This window comes from Poecilia mexicana, unplaced genomic scaffold (assembly GCF_051168715.1).
Source record: "Poecilia mexicana isolate PSO_F unplaced genomic scaffold, ASM5116871v1 scaffold_3, whole genome shotgun sequence".
Classification (NCBI taxonomy): Eukaryota; Metazoa; Chordata; class Actinopteri; order Cyprinodontiformes; family Poeciliidae; genus Poecilia; species Poecilia mexicana.
The window spans coordinates 14,311,947-14,332,411 of record NW_028263372.1 but is presented as its reverse complement, the minus strand read 5'-3'; the positions used below and the strand labels follow the sequence as shown (position 1 = coordinate 14,332,411).

Below are 20,465 nucleotides of genomic sequence, written 5' to 3'. Positions count from 1 at the left end.
GGATCAAAGGGAAGAAGTCCTCTTCGTTCTCAAACTTTAAATTCTAATGGACATTTAACACAGGAACTGGACGACATTTAAAATATCCTAAATAAATAAACAAAAACTACAAAATAAAAAGGAATTATGAAGTTTCTGGTCTCAGCTACAACTTTTTTTAAAAGAACAATTTTGTTTACAAAACACCAGATTGTTGACTTTATTCATCCAGTTTTTGGCAGAAACAAATCATGCAAATGGAAATTGAGGATGGGAAGGCGACAACAGGACAAGCGCAGGTTCCAAGTCAAACCCTTTAACGACTCAAGAATAAAATCCCTTTTCAAAAGCTCACTTTTAAATATTACTTAAATAAACAGCAAAATACCTGCAGCATTCCTTAAGAAAGATTGGTAAGAAAGTTTCAAGTCACAATGGAGAACAATCAGGAAGCGTCACCTGGGAAAGCTCCCAGGGTTTCCTCCAGAAAACCTGCAGAGCCCCTTGGAAGAGCTGCTGGGGTCGTCAACCAGCTGCATGTTTGGACTAAAAAATGTCAGGCATCAAATCTCAGAAATAACAACTTGTGAAGCCAACGGGCAACTGATGGGACGGCACAATTGGTTCACAACTCCTCAGTCAGTTCAGTGTCTCAAATATAAACCTTTACATTAATCTGTCTTTACTGTCGCTAGTGGAGAAAAATCCCTGTTTCCTTTGTTTTTATACATTTGTTTTTATATTTTCAGACCTTAATACCAAAGTGCTTATGGAGAGTGAAGAGTGTCAAATGACAATAAATAACTTATGTGATAATTATATACTTTTAAATTTTCTCTAATGTGTTTGAAAAAAAGAAAAATCAACTAAAAATAGCAGTAAAGCTGAACTGATAATGTGCAGTGGTTGCATAAAACAACATAGTGATTAAATTGTGTATTAACATGCAAGACAACAGATCATTGTGGCTACAGCCCCTATGAACTTCCTGTCAGCTGTCGGCTGTTATCCTGAATTATGTCACAGCGTCATGGCAGCACAGTGCTTCCCATACATGGAGGGCACAAAATCATAGCAGTCTCTCAGTCCATTGAACAATACACAATATAAGCAAGCAAAGAGCTTATTTATTATATTTTTATTCCATCATAAGCCACAAATAGTGCTAAAATGTACATTTTCTGTGTGTAATAATGTCACATAGTTTCTACATTATACTAAAACAATAACTATGGTTGGGTTAAATTCTTTTTCATGCTCAGACTTCAGTGTAAGACAGTTCAGGACGCCCCCTTGTGGATTTACATAATCTCTTCACTCCTTTCAGAGTCTGAGATTTATTGCTGGTGTGATTTCAGAGAAGAAAACGTTTAAAACCCATTACTTTAGAGCAGTAAACTGTCATGTAACAGAAGCATGTTTTCTCATTGCTGGTTCAATACAAACACAAGTTTCAGACAAAATGGGAAGATTTCTGAATTAAAAGCTCCTGTCCCATCTATTTTCCGCAGGTAAATCTGAAAATGTAACCTTCAAAAGCCAAATAACAAAATCATATGGTATTTTAAAACTCAAAATGCACATTTCACTTTATGCTGACCCAGAAGAAGAGCTGTAGAATAAATTCATTTCAAACTATGAGCTCTCATTCATTTTGCGACATATTTCTGTTGGATATTAAATTAAGGACCAAAAAAATAAATAAATAAAAATATCTGAAGAGCCGCTTTGGAGCAGAATGAGCCGACTCTTTTTAGTGATCCGAGCCAAAAGAGTCGGTTCTCTAAAAAGGGCCAGAATTCCCACGCTGCAGTGAGCCCCTCCCACTTCCCCGAGCTCAGACAGGTGGTCAGTCCCACAGTAACCTGATTCAGAAAACCTCACCTGCACAAAGAGACCCCAACTTCAGGAATAAAAATGGAGACTGATCTTAAAGTTTTCGATTCCCAGACGAAACATTGGCTAAAACCAAAACAAATACGTGACGACTGATTTACATTGTTATGGAGGATGAGCTTTCTCTGATATACATTCTGATGTACATTTTTATGTTTTTCCTTGTTTATAGTCGCATAAATTCAAGGCAAGTGTCTGTATAACAGCATTGTTTAACTTTTGATTTTAAAGGTACAACCAAGAAATGAATTTTGTACATAGGTAGAAAACCTATGCACAAAACAACAGTTTCTCTGATTTTCCCCCACATGTTGTTTAATGTGCTGTCCTTAATTAAATACATTTGAATTGACCTGAACTGAACCCCATTCTCTCTACATTGGAAATGAATCACGCATGCGCAAAGCTGCTTCTCGTCAGATTTTCCTACCGTACTTCTGTCGGTGCTAGTTCGCAGGTAGGATGTATCGACAAGAAATCTACTGAATAAGCAGTATGTGACGTATCATCGATGTGCGCATGCGCATTTCCACAAGGTAGGACGGATGAATGGGTAGCACAGATAGTTAAAACACCCGTTGTCACTCGACGCATAGAGGAAATAAAATTACATTACAAAAGAAAATGTTTTAATGTGTTAAAAAATATACTTCCAGCATAAACCATGATGGCAAAACTTTTGTTTTACATTTTCAAGGGAGTGGCTGGAAGTATAAACTTATCAATATCCCCACTCCTTATGCACATATAATCTTACATTTATTATACATATAGAAACTACACCCTACAACACCATAAATTGAACATGACTAAAAGCACTAGCTTTGAAATACTGACAAGCTAAAAGAGAATAATATAACAAAATTTTTAACACAATATTATTATTATTATTAGTAGCAGTAGTAGTAGTAGTAGTATATAAAAATATGAAATGTAATTCTGCCAAAGATCAAACTTACAGCATCATATATAAATCAAAGCACAACCCTTTTCTACTCCAATAAATGTGGTTTATTAAAAAAAGAGTAATAAAAATAATCGCACAGCAACCCAAGGGAAGAGTCTCTTAACATTAATAGATCAAACATCTTTACTTAACTGAGCAAATCTCCATGCCAAGAAGTTGTGATGGATTGCTGAGCTAATGTAAGGGTTCTAAGGACTCCTCCAGGTACTTTTTTCATTTTTCAGACACATCTGAATGATTTGTAGTTGGACATTTGCTTTTCAGGCAGAACACAGTTAGGTAGATGACAAGTTCCTGTCGGTCTGCAGTGTCTCAAATTTGCTGTAACTGCAAGTTCACTGCAGACATGTCTATATACAGCCTGAGCCCAGAGGCTATAGGCTAATCAGTGCAAATGAATCAGACAATGACCAGGCTTAGTATCCTGGAAAACCCCATTCAGCAGAAAAAGAAAAACAAAAAAAAAACAAAACAAAAAAAAAACTCGGCAACGGCAGCAAGCTGCATGAGAACTTTTCTGGCAAGTTTGCAATTTAAAATAAGCAAACAAGGGCAGCTGATAAGAGAAACTGACATGTTTTCCACTGTGTTACTGTAGAACAATGTTTTATTTAGTGTTAACCGTTGTATCTCAGTGTGTATTTGCATTGTTCAGTAAAGTCACAGTTTGCAGAGAAGAATCAAAATGATGTTATTAGACAATGGTCTCCACAGGCTTATTTATACCTAAAGATGGTCATCAATAACTGGAGCAGAAGTGAGAAAACAGTAACGGTACAAAAACTAGATGTTCCTACAGACATTTTGAAAGCACAAGACAGAAACCGTTCAGGATATAGCAGCCAAGGAGCAGGATTTTCCAACAAGAGCTGGCTATGCTCTCTGTGAGACCGCTCCATCAGCGGTCTCAAACTACAGTAATTGAGGGCCATGGATCTTCTAGGAGCGTCCCTGGTTCATCATACCACAACCAAATGGGTGATAAGAGGTTTTAGCTCAACACCACCCAACAATTCCCCCCCTCTGTTGTCATCCAGTTTGAGTCAGCCTGCAGGAATAACTTCAGTTTTTTGTTCACAGTGTTGTCTGGTGTGGTCATCTGCTGCTGTAGCCCAGCTGATTGAAGTTTGTGTGATGGCATTACTCACTTTGGTTTTAACCAGCAGACATTTGGGCTACTGTTGCCTTTCTATCTGCTCTCGAATGATTATCACCTGAACTCTAGCATCAGCAAAATATCGTAAAGGTTTTGCTCCTTGAGTTTTCTTTCTCAGACCACTCACTTGAGAGAGAGAAACAAAAGAGAGAGAGAAAGAGAGAGAGAGAAAGAGAGAGAGAGAGAGAGAGAGAGAGAGGTTGAGTATGAAAATCCAAGTAGATCAACCATGCCATGCTCAAAGTCATCTAAGTCATCTCTTTACCATGTCTAGATTGCGTCTAGTTATAGGCTGCCTTGTAGTTTGTGTTCATGTCAGTAGAATTGACAGCTATACCTAATAAAGTGGCCGGTGAGTGTATTGTTCTGATGCAATTAATTCATATCCAGTCTAACTTCCTAACGTCAAGAAAAATCTTTTAAAAAAACTAAAAGTCAGTTTTGACAATCAATTTATTAATCTGATTATTTTTCTTTCTGTTTTTTTTTTTTCTTTTTTAATAATAAAACAGTCCAGTTTAAAATCAGCAGGTCCTGATCAGAGGTAACTGTTTGACAGAGTGCTTGTAGAGATGAAACCTTGTGACCGTTCCCTGTCCACAGATGTCCACACCTCCGTGTTTTACCTCAGTCAACTCTCATCTTCACTGTCTGAACGCTCTTCAGGCCACGGATACAAGCTGCGTCAATAACCTGAAAAATAACCAGAATGTCGTCGGAAAGGAAGAAAGGAGCCTAAGAATTAAAGGCTACACGTTTACAGAATGACCGAAATAAAATAATTGTTTGGCATGTTATAATTACGTTAGAAATGCTACTCATGCGGATATTTTATATTCTACAATTTTACAATTTTTTTTTTGCATATACGTTCCTCCTTTTCTCCACCCGACCGTGAGTCTTATTTTGAAATGCCTCAGCGTCTCCTCCTTTGCGCTCTGGCTGAATTGACGCGGCACGGAGGCAACCCATGATCGCAGACTCAACACGCATCCTCACACCACTGACCTGGGCTGCGCTGTGTCCTGCATGTGTGTGCGTGTGTATGCATGTGTGTGAGCGGGAGTGTGAGTGATCCCCAGAAACGAGCAGCAGGATGGAGGATCTCAAGGAGATCCTGGGAACTTTGGATTGACGCCCGGGGGATAACGCGCCGTCGGCCTGAACCTCGTCGGGCTTCTCGTGGATTTTATACATTTGGATGTTGTCTCTACCCCGTTTTTACCTTTTTCTTCTAGGAAGTGGGGATTTACACTTGGTTTGCAGTCTCTATTATTTTTGGCGAACAAAATGCCATTCGCCAAAAGGATTGTGGAGCCGCAGCTTCTGTGCAGACACCAGGTCCCCAACGATGAAGGTCTGCTTTTCGAGGACCTGTGTGCCATCAGTCATGTGGTTCTCTCGCGGACCTTGCGACAGCTGTCCGACCTGGCACGGCATGCGTGCTCCTTATTTCAGGAGCTAGAGAACGACATCATGAGCACCAACCAGCGTGTCTGGGTCCTTCAGAACAAAATAGGCCAGATCCAGCAGACTGCCAATGCCCTGGACCCCAAAAAGGAGGCAGTGCGTAAGTAGATCACCACAAGAAGTCTGTAGCCGCGTCCTCCATCCATAAAAGAATAACACAAAATTTGAAATCTTCTTTATGTCATGATCTTATTCATTCACATCACATGCGTCCCTTCATGCCACGAAGGGCGCCCATATATATATATATATATATATATATATATATATATATATATATATATATATATATATATATATATATAATTTTTTTTTTACCCAGCTGCACGCACGTATACGCGGCCACGCATTCCACCCCACCTCCTCCCCAAAAATTAAAATGTGTCACACGCTGTTCACATCCCACCATAAAGTAACATAGATAAGCATTTTCACTGCGCAGGATGGGTTGACTGCTCATTTATTTGGCGGTTCAGACTCGTGTGTGTTTGTGTGTGTTAGCCGTCGACGACCAGTGGGGAGTCTCTCTCTCTCTCTCTCTCTTTCGCTGTGTATGTGCGCGCGCGCGCGCGTGTGTGTGTGTGTGTGTGTGCGCGCGCGGGTTCTCTGAGGCTGGCAGCGCGAACGGAGCGGAGGGGCGTGTGTTGCCGCTGCATTGGCTCACCATCACTGCGGGTAGCGCACACCTGAAGCATGTTCTGGCGCCGCTCTCTGCTGCTCAAAGGCCCCGGCGTGGAGTGAATATGTAAAGTTTTACGGATCAGTTGTCTTAAAAAAAAACCCAAAAAAATAAAAAAATAAAAAGATGAGCAAATGTTGTGTGTGTGGGGGTGTGTGTGTGTGTGTGTCCGTGCGCGCGCGTGCGTGCGTGTGTTTTGTCTACGGTATGTGGTTGTGTGTGAGCGAGAAAAGAGATTTTCACAGGCGTCTCCCCGTGCGCCAAACCCACCCTTCCCACATGCAGCGGCACCGACACGCCATCGGTAACGAACCCAAATGCATGTTGCTGGGTATACACAACTCATCACTACCAGATCGCCACAAATAGCCTAACAGCAGTAGATATTTGCTGCCGTGGACCGATCACATAAAAAAGAAGGAAAAAAAAAAGAAAAAAAAGCGGGATTGGCAGCGGTGTGAGACTCATTGCAATGCATTGTAACAGCGCGTTCTGTACGCCAGCTACATATTATTTATGTTCTCTGCAGTCCCTCCAGCCGTCCTCGTGTAGATTTTAGACGATCAGTGTCCAATCCTGTGCACCAGTTTCCTTCCTGCTGCTGTAGCATCTGGGGCAAAACTGAGCATTGTGGGCCAAAAGCGACTGTAGACTTATTATGAGCAAGCCCCCCTTTCAGATGTAAAGCCATCACACAGGGGCATATGTGGCAGCGAGGCAGCCATGTCTTCATCAGTGTTTGCTCCATTGAGACTTTGGTTTAGATCTGGATGGATGAGGCTGTGGTGGTGAAGGCAACTCACGCTCACTTGCAAATAAACTGCTTGACTTTATATATTTTTCCTGCAATACTTTTAAGATCTCTCTACAGCACAGCGATCTTCTCTCTTATCAGCAACTCAAATAAATGTCCGTCTACAACACTTGTTGATTTTAGAAAGTCCTATAATATTGATTTGTGGAGTAGATTGTTCAGTTAGTCGAGCCACATAGTGCAGTTATCACGAAGCAGCTGCTTTCCACAAACGTCTCAATTCTATGCTATTCCTGCTGATAATTTTATAAAAAAAAAAAAAAAAAATCAACCTGAAGAAAGGCAGGTTCAATTCAAAATTAATCTCAAATGAATCCAGTTCATTCAAAAGAAAAATCCGGTCATATAATCAGTTCAGTTGTGCCTAAATTTGCAGCAATCCCTCATTGTGAGAAAGCATGTGGTGACAGTGGGAAAGGTTGAACACATAATGGCAGTGAAAGCTGATACAGCCACAGTCCAGACCAGGTGTACAGTCTTTCTCCCATTCCAGCTAGCACAATCAGTTAATTTTTTGTAAACAGTAGAGCAATTACAGCTGCAGATGCAATATGAGACAATTTGACAGTTGAACGGGATACAAATTATGTGATTTGCAATAATCAAAAAAATAAGAGAACATAAATGCTTTGGGTTCATATAGAAAAAAAAACAATGCGTAGTTTATTCAGCTGCTAGGAAAGAAAAAAATCCCTGTATACAATGTGGTCTATTTAAAAAAAAATACTGCTATTTTGGCAACAAAACAACTTAGTTGTAATTTCTGAATTACTTGGACAACTTTACCTTCTGAAACTTTTTTATTCTGTATTTACTAGTTTCACCAAATCTATGACAGGGATACAGAGCCTGAATCGTAGTATTTTAATAATAAGCAAACATTTATTGGCGTTCAAGCAGTTCATCATGTTGTGTACATTTTTGTGTACAGTGACACTGTGACAACATTTGTGCTATATTGTGTAAGCATAAATATAAGTCAAGTTAGTCCACAAATGTTCATATGATTTCCCACAAATCATTTTTTAACAAGGAGTTTTATATGTCTTTTTATTTGTAATTTATTGGACTATTAGAATGAGAATCACCAAATATCCACCCATCTTTTAAGTTAAACAAAACTTTCGCAAATTAAGAACAGGAAGTTCTATTTAGAAAATAGACATGTTAGGGTTATTCTAATTTGCCTTGGACGAATATATTTATCAAGCCAGTAGTGACGGTAATTTTATTTCTTTTTTTTTTTTTACATACTTTCCAATAGTGAAGGTATCGATTTGGGATTTAGCATAGATACGAAATGGTTTGAAGTTTCCCAAACAGCAAAGAGTTTGAACTGAGTTGGTCTGTGTAACACTAAATGTAAGGTTTGCAACTTCAATTAATGTTGCTAGTCAAATTCCCTGTATTTCAAAACATTTTGAAGGGGGGGGGGAATCCTCTTTTGTAGCAGCAGCATGAGTTCATTGTAAGTAGTTTGTAAATATTTAGTTCCACTTATTGGAACTCTACCAGACTGCTTTAATCGAGGCATTGCATTGATTTTTATATGCTTTTATGCATCCATAGCCATGTAAGTCTCAATATTAGAGTGAAACTCAGTGTCAGTGGCAGCAGAGTTTCCCCACCTGATTGTGGAGAGTATCAAGATTCAAGGCAGTCAATATGGTGCTAACTTGGATTAATCCCCCACAAGGCAGCAGGCGGTGCTCAGATGGCGCTCAAACTGTTTGTCTGTCACATTCATGGAAAAATGTGTTGTGTGGAACAAAACAGTCTGCACTAGTGGTTGTCTGTCTTCTATTAACATTGGTTTATCAATGGATTAGCAAGTTTTGACTATTTGCTTTATAATACAAATATGTTTTACATATTCACTGGGTCTTTCATCCAGCTGTGTACTTAAAGACACAAGTGATAATAGAAGTTACATTTTTAGTTCTCATGCTCATATCTTGGTTTTGTTTGGCTTCTGAGGTTGATGAAGACACATAAGAACTAGAGATTAGGCCTTAAAGGGCACACGTTATAATTTCTCTAACTTTTACTTTGAGGCTTGTAGCTCACTTTAGATATATTAATTCCTCACTTCAGAATAAATTTAAAGAAAAACAATACGTAAAGCATTGTTAAAGAAAGAAAAAAGAGAAAAGCTGAGAACACAAATGAGAGTTTTGGAAAAGTATCCCATGAGTAGGAGGAAGTCAAGGAAAATGCTTTATGAGAGCAATAGTTTAACACCTAACATTCAGGCAATCTGTGGAGGGATTTAAAAGCTTTATATAGTTTTTTTACCTGTCTCATACAGCATTCAGGTGGTCGCATTCATTTTTCTCTAGTTGTAACAAGCATTGCTACCCTAATTGCAGCCACTCTTCAGTAAGTTCCTACAAATCAAATGTATCCCCATAATATAGCATAATCGCACCATGATATGAAGCTACTTTGAAAGAAAGACATTTCTTACCTGATTAACTTTATGCTCAAAAACAACAGCTCCAGTTCAGTTGGTGGTCTGGCTGTTTACTCCCTGCTCAAGCTATTTCTCATTACCATCACATAAACCAAAACATTATGTCCTCCTCTGTCAGGTTAGTTCAGAGTCTCTACCTTAACTCCAAGGATTCTGTAGTTTGATAATCCTGGGATTAAGAGTTTCCAACACAGAAACTGTTTTAGTTGCTGAAAAGAAATCTGCACTCCTCGCCTGTCTACTTCCACTCAACACAATATTGTTGAGATTTGTAGCACAAGTATTGCTTTTTCTGTTGCCAGTAAGTAGCTATGCTTCCTAAAAATGACATTTCCATTCAATTCCATTATTTCTTTACCGTAGAAGAAAAGGCTGTTGCTGCTCTTAAAATGTTCAAGGTGTTTTCATATAGATGTAGCAAAAAAAAAAAGAAATAGATATGTTTTTGGTTCAAGATGATATTAAATGAACATACATCTCTAGACAAAATTATGCTGCTTGAAATTTGAGGAAAGTAAAAAAAATAAAGACTGCTCCATTGTAGAGACTGTTAGTTTCTGCTTTTTTGAAACCTTAGGGGATTAGGTTCGAATTGATTTTGCAATGTTGGAACTGTTTTATTTGGTTTAAAGATTAGAAAGTAAGGCTGGAAGAGCCCTCTAACCCTTACACCAAAGACATGTCTAGCCCACAGCATTTGTTGTTTATAGCTCCGTCAGACCATCTGCATATTGTACACAATGTTCATTTTGTATTTATTCAGACAAATGTGTGTGGTGTAGTAGATGCCACTGTGGGATTTAAAAAATAAATTATGTACATGTATTCTGATATATCATCAAATATAGGCTTTGTAGCACAATTCTAACGTAATTCTTAAATTATTGCATAGCTGGACTTCTATGTATTCATACAGTGCAGGGTTAGAGAAGGGAACAGCAGCAACACCATTCTCACTCTTTGCATGTGTGACTCGCATCAAGCAGGAACGTACAATGGGTGGCAGCAACTCAACATGCATGAATTCCAATTTTATTAATCAAAGAGGGTGTGTAACATTTGATAGACAAGGTGCTTCAAATACAAAAAAAAAAACTGCTACATTTTTATACTTAGCAATATAAATATATTTTGTAGTTTTAATGGCATTCAGGGTAATAAAGTCCACTAGGTTGCTCATGTTCAGTAGTCAGACATGGAATACAGAAATCTGAGGTAATTGTATGATTTCAGGGGCTAAATCAGTGGAAATCCACTGCATACACTTTCCAGGCTCTGGACACACAGAACCCCTATCATACAAGGTGGAAGAGGACTTTTGATGTGGACATATTCGTCTTTAGCAAATATGTTATACTGCTCCGACAACACTGGATTCTTCCCAGCACGCCATTTAAGCAAATTTGACTTTGAATGTGATCTGTGAGAGGATGGCCAGTGGCAGCGCAGGAGACTGCTCCGTCTCGCAAGTCTGCATAGTAACAGGACAGAGATGGAGCCCCACTTAAACCTTTCAGCTGACTCAGTCTCTTTCTGTGGTCATAAATTTTTGCATGCTATCGCTTAGATGAAAAATAGCATTAGTCCAGGAAGATAAAACATCTCTGGTGAATATTAGCAGATATGCAAAGAATTAAGAGTGTGATTCTTGGTAGTTTGGAAGTAATTGTGGATTTATCTCCGTGATGTGTTCCTCATAAATATAACAACCTACAAACATATTCGCTAAGTTTGGTTTGAGTAAGTGCGACACGTACACATTTTTACTCTCTCACACACACAACACAATCTAGCGCTACAGTGATAATTAATGAGCTTTTACATCTCAGCGTATCTGCCTCAGTTTGCACTATACCACTCTATTTTCTTTTCTTTATATATATATCTTTGCCTGTCTGTGTCCATTCTGCATCTCCTTCTCCTCCTCCTGTGCTTTCTCTCCTCCATCTATACCTCTTTCCTCACTGCCCTACTTTCCCCATCATCAGCAGCATGGAGAGACTTCTGCTTCTTGACAGCATATTCAATGTTTAATGCCCTTTGATTTCCACCCAGACACAAGCTGGAGAGGAGAGGAGATTTTTGTTTCCAGAACCAAAAGGATAAGAAAGACTCAGTATATATATATATATATATATATATATATATATATATATATATATATATATATATATATATATATATATATATATATATATATATATATATATATAAAATTGCAGGGTTTGTAATTAATTTAATGTGATTAGTCGCATTTAAATTGCAAACTGTATATCAACAAAATAAGCAACATTTTCATTGATATACAGTCTTTGCCGCTAAATTATTGAATAAATAGACATATGAGCTCAACAACAAATATATTACTTATTTTAAATATGTTATTTAGCTTATTTAACCATCAGACTGGTGCAAATCTTTCAGGTATTTCAGTCATGATCACTCATGTAGCTTCTTTAGGAATGTGAACAGTGGAGGCTGAGATTAGCAGAGTCTGTGCTGCTGCAGTATGTCTTGCATTGAGACGGTATTTTAGGCTTCAATAGCTTCAGCGATAGGCTAACTCTTTTTGGCACAGCCTGCACGCAACAACACTCTTTTCTAGAGTCCCATCAGATTGTTTTTTTTTTTGAGTAAATAATGAACCCCCAGCGGGCCAAGAGAAGCGGCTTTGTCGTCCGTCGCTGTTATTTGCGGTTGTTGATTGTGCGTCGTCACATTTACAGTCATACCAGAAACACGTAAAATTAAATCCGACAAAAACTTTTTCCGTTTAGATTCTTTAAGATTACAACAAATATTGTTGTGTTCAGTTGTGGATAATTAAAAAATGTTCTTCTCGGTTTTTCTCCAGTTTGAACCAACTCACTAAATAAGCATGTAAAAGAGGCAGTTCTAAGCAGTCTGCCAGTGTTATCAAATAAAAACAATGATGTTTGTGTGCGTTTGGTAAGCTGCTTTCAGTGGCACAAAGCAACCTTTCATTAAATGTTTTTGACATGCATGTGCACAAACAAATGAAGATGGCTCTTTTTCAGGTAAGAATATGTGTTTGGTACAGATTTGTATAGAAAGAGAAACATTTTAAAGAACATTTCAGTCACTAACTTATAGAGATAATGTAATGTCACAATAAAAACAAAGTCTTGAACAATGTTTTTTTTTTTCACTGCATTTCAGATTAAGAAAATACAGAAAACAGGACATTTTTGTATTTTTCTGTCAATGTTTGTTTGTCAGCTCAAGTTCAATTACATACCAGACGTTCACAATAAAAAGGAATCAGATGGCACCTGGTATTTACCAAAAAGAAGAAAACTCAACAAATTTGTATACTCTGGTTTTATTCCAGAGAAAGAAATGAAACATCACATATGAAGAGCACATAAAAACAAACGGTCAGCACATATCTTCCTTCCATGTTGTCAAAGACAGATTTGGGCACAACATGTGAGCGAGCGAAAGTAAAGGCTGTGACAGCTTTGCCTGTTGTTATTACTGTTTGCACAGGGCAAACCAGCTGTAGTTTTGCTAGACTCACACACTAAGCACTTTATTGATGTCCGCAGAGTCTCTTATGTCATGGTGAGTAAAATCATAACTGCACATTGTCTGCTCCCATGCTCCTATTACCTCTGTGCTAATTTTGGATAAAACGCTTTGCGTACTGCAGGACTCGCACGTTTATATCGCGTCTTTAATAGTGTCCGAAAATTTCTTTCCCATCATACAAACATAAACATATCCACACATGGAAATACACTGAAAATAGACAACAAGCTGCTGTTGTCTTGAAGGAATCTTTGCTTCTCTCATGTTATCATTTTAATGTAGGTGTCCGTATTTGTCATTGCTGCAGCCAACAGTAAATCAGGGCAGACAGAACTTGATACAATGGCTTTCTGGGAAATTATTTGTCTGTACTGCCAAGACTCCCAAGTTTCTTTTTAAAATATGAACATCTACAAAGTTCAATTTCACTCATGCAGCACAAAGAAAAAGAAATGACGTAAGTCAAAATAAATCTCAGTGAATTCTTATTTCAGATTTTCTTTTATGCTCATTTCAAAATACATCTATTCTTCAGACATACAATTTTTGACAAAAAATATTAAATTTGAACACAGCAATATCTCTTTGAATTCACTTCATTTATTAAGTAGTTTGCTTTTACTTACTTAAAGAGACCAAAGCTGCATTTTTTTTATTTAAAAAAAGAACACCTGAGGATTTTAGAGTGCATAATGCAAAGAAACTGCAAAGAAACAGATTAGTTGTTTCCATTCTTGTTGCTAGATAAAGTTGGCATCCTCTAGTAATAGTTTCCAGCATTGCATTCTTCAATGGTCTGCAGACAGTAGCAATAAATGTGCTCTGAAGTTATGCGAGCAGATGATAGACGGCTCGTGTTTAACATTGGTGCACAAAGAGCAGTGACAACCGTACTGCACTGCAGTTCTGTTGTCAAGTAAAACTTGATTCTGTTTGACTGAGACTGTGTTTGGAGCCGGTAGAGTTTGTCCATGCATAAACTCTTTGCCGATGTGTGTGTGTGTGTGTGTGTGTGTGTGAGTGCCATCCTCCAGTGACATGCTACTCTGAACCATTTGAACTGCTGTCATCTGTGTCTGGAGACCCCATCATCATCCTCCAAAATGTTTGACAGATGGCTGGAGACCAGAAAGGAAGGCCCATAGTCAGCAGCAGCAGCTCTTGGTCTGTTTGTGGCTCGACAGCGAAGGGAGTTTTGTGTAGCTAATATTTGAGAATGTGTTAAAAGTTCTTCAACTTTGTCTTTCTACAAACATCCATTGCTGGATCTGGGCCCAGTGTGTTTCACTTTCTTCCAGTAAAATCTCCGTCAGTTGATTATTTTCATATTAAATAATCAACTTATGGATCAAAAATGGCAGAAACACAAAATCTTTTACTTGCGACAGCAGTCAGTGGCATAATCATGCTAAAATTGTCTGATTGAGTGAAACTTTCCCCTGATAGGGACAGACCAGCAGATGCTTCATCCAGTCATTTGCAGAGCTCTTTTTTTTTCTTTTTTTTTTTTTTTTTTAAGTGATACCACCCTCAGTAAGGTTTCCAAATGCTCTTCTGACCTAATGGTGCGTTCCATTTGTAGTCAGAAAGTTGGATCGGTTTTTTAACACTGGCTTTACGATCTAATAGGGCAGCTTCTTGTATCAACAATAACTGTGGTGGAGACATGTTTATTTTACAAGGTCCAGATGTAAGAGAGCGCCTAAAGATCAGTGGTACATGTAGCTTCTGCAACTTTAAACTGAAGAAATCAAAACTGGTGTTTGTTTGTGGAAAGTACAACTCAAACAGATGATTGTGAGAGGTGCTACGAACAACGGATACTTGGATGTCGGCGTACAGGAAATCCAACTTTGACTACGTCGACCAGAACGGGTCATTCTGAGTTCTCACTTGCGAAGTAAATTGAATGCAGCATATTGCCCTTCTTAGTGTTTGCTGTATTTTCTTTCTCATATTAGGGAGACATAAAAAGAGTTGTGCAAATGGAGCTTGTGGAAGAGCTACATAATCAATGAGCTATCACAATTTTCCTAAACTGTCATTTTTATTCAAAGTAGAATATGCACAGTTTATGATGGCTTAGTTTATTCTGCCGTAGTTTGGCTGATATGTAATTTCCCCCCAACCCCCTAATTGCTGAAATGGCTAGACCAGCCAGTTTCTAAAGCCAGCTACATCAATAATGTTTTAGATATATTGAACTGTGGGAGTTAGGATTATTTATGGAGAGCAAAGGAGAGGATTTTCAGTGGAGGAGACAGTGGTTGGACTTTGGAGACTGTCAACGTAAGATGGAAACTGATGGAAACAGATGGAGTCAGAGAAAAGCTTAGGAGGGACCGCCTGCTGCTTGTTTTAAGGACTGATCTGCTCTTAAGGAGATCCTTCGAAACAGATTGTCTTTTTTAAGAACCTTAGCAAGCCATAAAGACCAGCCAAACTAATTGGACTACAAGCAAACCGAGCCTTTAAGCCAACAGGAGCGCCGTCCTGTCCCAGAGGTGTGCATGTGCGATGTGGAATGTGAATCAGTTTTCAGCAAAAAGAAAGTTTCCAGAAAAGATATAGAAAATTTGCTTTTCTTTAAAATACACCCCCCACCCCCAAAAAAAAAAAAAACAAACAAAAAAAAAACACAACGTGTAGCTTATTGAAAAGCTTACCTGTGTGTGAATTATACCGTGGATTAAGGCGAGTTAAATTAATCCAATTTCACTGCAGGCTTGTGAAAGGTGAGGACAGCTGACCCAAGGCTGCACTAATTAGCCACACACCTGTCACAATTAATTGAATCTGAGAACCTACGAAGGCCTGGACCTTTGTCTTCATCACAAACACACGTATCCAAATGTCCTCATCACACATACAGCAGAAAGCATTTTCATTCTCAAAGAAAATAACTTTTGCTGTAAAACTTTGGTACCGAGAAGTAAAATTTCTCTCAACGGTTGAAAAATTCATGAAGAAATAAAGACTGTGCCTCTAAACAGAAGTTCCATGCATGAACTGTGTCCTCCATGATGCGAGTCCTTATGCACTTATGGATGACAGGGCAGAGTTGCAGTGTAGTGATGGCTGCAGGCATGCACAGCTGTAAAAGAGAGAAGAGGATGGGAGAGGTCAGAAGAGTGTGCTCAATGATTTAAAGAAAAATAAATGTTAGGCTGTGCTTTTCAGCTTACAGGAATGACTACAGCTCTACAGCTGTTGATTTTTTTTTCTCACACCCAAATGTTTGAGATCAAACAAATTACAATATTGGACAGAAATAGTCAGAGTAGGGAAAAAAAAATAAACAAAAAAAAAACCTCTAGAATCACACTGCTCATGTTGGCAGCATGTTGGATTACCTCTACTATGCTCATTCTGATTTGTTATTTTTAGAGATTTTGTTCATCATTTTTTGGTTGAGGCATTGTCTTTGGCAATTACTTGCTCAGGTTTTGGATGCACTGCAGCTTAAAGGATTTCTGCTCTTATGTTTTACTTTTGGGCAGTTGTTATAATTTGTAACTGTGATAACAAGGTCCTTTTACAACTGATTAGCTTCCAAAATGTCCAAATAATACCTGGAATACAACCCCAAATCCCAGAGGCACTGAAACATGTCATCCAGCATGTTACAGAGAAATATCATATCATCAATGCTGCCTGGATATTAAACTGTTAGCAAGTCATGACAGTTTTCTATGATCCACTTGCCCAGAGCATCACCATCCACAACGACTCTTTGAAGACACTTGCTCTGTTTCCATTAGCAATAGAATTGCGCAAATTGAAATTACAAAAATAAATGTGCTTAATGGAACCATGCCAATAAACAAAAAAAAGAAAAACTCACGCTTTTTGGCAAAAAGTTGTCATGCTAAGACGAGGTGGTTTTTCAGCCAGTTTTTTTCGCATTAAGCGAGTCGTGACCAACAACTGGATGTCACTAGTGGTGAAAGCTTCAGAGAAGATGACAGGAAGTAGTCTTCTTCGTGGTTCGTAGTTTGTTTTTGTCTTGTTTTTTCTTCAGATAACGTGCAGCTGACTCCCCTGCATAAACTGCAGAGTTTATAAAAGGTTGTGTCTCGTTCTTACGTGTCGAATCTATAACTCTCCTGTAAAATCACTGATGGCAATTTCCCCCAAACGCCGTATACGTAGCTTCTCCCAAGTATGAACGGCTTGCCAGCCACATTAGAGGGTTTTCAAACCTGAACAATCTTCATAAGGCTTGATTTTGACTGGGCCAATCCCAAACTACTTTTGTTTAATTTGAACCGTTAAGAGGGGCTCTTGCTGTCATGATGTATGTTAGGCGGTGGTTGGACCCAAAATGAGACAAGCTGAAGCAGCAAAGTGTAATGAAAAATAATAAATAAATAGGAACAAACCAATAGGGAATAAATAGGGAACAAGAACATGATCAAGTACATGAGTCCTTCCGAGGAGTGGATGAAAGGGAGGTGGTTAAACAATGGGAGTTCGACTGCTGGAACAATGGACCAGTGCTAATTGGTAAACAAGGTGCAGGTGTGAAGGGAGAGGAGAGGACAAGCTGAGGGCGAGAAAGAGAAATGGCACAGGGGAGGAAGGAGGAGCTACACTAACAAGGAAGCAAGGAAAATAAATCTGTGACAAAAAACTAACTAAACCCAGGAAATAAATAATACATGTAATGTAACTAATAACCAAACATCTCTAGCAGTTCCATTCAGTGAATCCTCCTGAACAGCTAATTCTCCTTCCTGCATCTGTCCTGCACCTGCTGCTGCTGTCAACCTTGTGGTGGCAATGGCAAACTTATCAGTGAGTTTGGCACATTTTTGCTGCGTCCACTTGTGGACTTTTTAGCTTTTTTTCTTGCTACTTTTCTTAATTCTCTGTTGTACTTTTGAGATTTATCCATTTTCATTCACTCCCCTCCAATTCCTGTCAGCTCAAATGTGCAAACTGTGATCTGTCCTTAAAATGTCTACTGTGAATTTAGTTCACTGTGAAACGACTGTCTAGGTATTAAAGTGTAATGTAAAGTCGTCTCTCCTGCAATAAAAATGTGGCGGTGAGAAAAACACGGTGGCAGAATGAGTGAAAACAATGCCGTCCTTCAGATCTTGCTTCTTTGTGCCTTTCCTGGCACGCCGTTTGGTCAGATCTTTAGTTAGTGTGTTTGCAAGCCTGTTGCATCACCGATTCAGACCTGATGAGAACTGTACGTTTGGCAGATTGCTAATGAAAATAACCTTTACACGTGTCAGGCTTCTGTAATGTCACTGCAGTGTGATGAAACTTTTGTTAAGACAGCAACAAAAACATATTAAATGAAAATGTTAGAAACCCTGAACCCCCCTCCAATTAAAAACCTTCATTGGGAGACGACAGTACCCCATGCCACAGCTACAGCCTGAAGAAGGCTTATGTGTTTTACAAAGACCCACCCACTCAAATCTGATTGAGACGTTTCAGTCTGGTTCCATATGGTAGAAAACAGCAGAAATAAGCAGGTAGCGCACCAAAACTGAATTGTTTAGCCAATAAAATCTAGTAATAATACTCTAGATACAACATTTAAAAAAAAATAATTACAGTATCCTGACAGATCCTGCTCTCATTCTATGATCTAGTAATTATCACAGTACAGTCGAATAATTACAGTAGCAAGAAATTACAATTAACCAATCGTGTCTCTTGCAGGAGGACTCCTCCGCTCTATTGTGTCTGCATGTGTGATTGAGCTTTACCCAGCAGATTACTCCACTGAGGCAAAGTCCCCACAGATGAAATGTGACGGCAGATTAATAACCTGACATGCAAAAGTCACAATTCTTTAGTGACTTTTGTAGAGCTTTAATCTAGCTATGAAGCTCCTCTGTTGGGGCTTCATAGCTAGATTTCTAATAGCTGGTCAAATAGTCAAAAACTATGTTTTTACACTTACAGTTGATTTTTATTGAAGAATTTGACATAATGTAAGTTCACAGTTCAAAATCGTTCTTACCGAATGATGTGATCATTGTGTGAAAGTGTAAGATCAATGCCTACAAATTAGAGAATAAAACTACAGAACAAATTAATATTTGACTTCAGGCCATCAGCAGTAAAGTGGGAAACTGTGGCAAAAAATAGGTCAACAAGACACCAATGTCTGAGTGATTTTATTATATTTTTATTGCAATATTGCTTCCAGTTCACGTGTAGTTGTTTGCGATAGGATTAGCAAAAGGCAGATTTTTCAACAATTGGTAGAATTTAGCTTTTATTTAGCAGATTGTGTGTTAATTCTTAAATGTGCATTCAAAAGGCATTTACTGAATGAAACAAATTAAAATGTAAACCACATGAATTTTGCTGTGATTTGTAACGTTGATTTATAATACACTAAAGATACTTGTTTATAAAGCCATGACCTCGAAAAAAAGGTCTTAAAAATCTTCAGTTTAATAAAGTAAATGAATGCATTCATCCATTTGCTTAATCCTGGGACTGAAGCCTGCCTCCAGTGGTCACTGAGGTCACGGTGAGGTACATCCTGACTGCTTGTACCAGCAACTTTTCTGTAGTAACCATCAAGCAAATAGTAGGCTGGGACAATAAACAGACCAGGGTTTTCTTCATAATAACTGATGGGTATGTAACAACATGTGTTGGTCTCATTGGATATGTTTTATTTTACAAAAGGTCGGAAGAGCAAGAGGTGCATCACACGTTTCAAATATTTCCTTTCTTGGACACACGATTTAGCCTGACGGGTCATTAACAAGTTTCTGATTAACTAGATGACCCGTCGAGGAGCTAATTCAATCATTTGAATCAGTGGCGTTTGACTCGTCCAAAACCTGCCAGGACCACCACTGAGAAACGCCGCTTCAGTCCCGCGCAAACAAAGCATTTAATCCGTGGCTGTTAAAGTGAAGCTGAGCCATATGGCTCGCCCTGGATCAGAACCAGAGATCCTGAGGATGATACTGCCCCACCTCAATCTTTGTCCAGCGCATCTACGCCATCTGACGTTTATCGCTGCAGAGCTGCCGCGGCCCGGATAGCACTGATCTCACACAACCATGTCGCCCATTATCCCCTACTTATGCGTTTTAATGTAGGTTTGGCACTTCTTGGTGCTTGTACTACTGAGAGCATTTCATCAACAGAGCATCAATCAAATCATTGTTTTTACTGATTAGGCTTATTTATCTACTGTGAAGAGTTTTGGTTGTTTTTTTTTCACATTTGAGGGTCTCTCTCCATACAAAACATTTTTTTTTTTTTTTTTGTCGGTTTTGTTTGTTACATGAAAGCACATACAGCACCACATTTATTTACCGCACCAGACCAAAAACACAGATGCATAAATCTGTGACCAACACTTGGATGTCCCACAGAAACTGGCTCTCCTCTCATCTTCCAGATAAAAGGGGAAAACGATGCATTATACATTTTCTCCTCTTTTTAGCTGCTCATTACAGTACAAGCAGAGCCTTTGCATAAAAACAA

At 38.6% G+C, this 20,465-nt stretch overlaps 1 protein-coding gene across 1 annotated transcript in view; it reads left to right on the top strand.

Moving 5' to 3' along the window:
• The first annotated feature begins 5,288 nt into the window (after nucleotides 1-5,288).
• Nucleotides 5,289-20,465, top strand: part of nhsb (Nance-Horan syndrome b (congenital cataracts and dental anomalies)) — a 46,824-nt gene continuing 31,647 nt past the window's right edge. Inside the window, exon 1 of the mRNA XM_088004618.1 lies at nucleotides 5,289-5,568. Coding sequence (XP_087860744.1) covers nucleotides 5,289-5,568 — 280 coding nt within the window. The remainder of the gene's footprint in view (nucleotides 5,569-20,465) is intronic.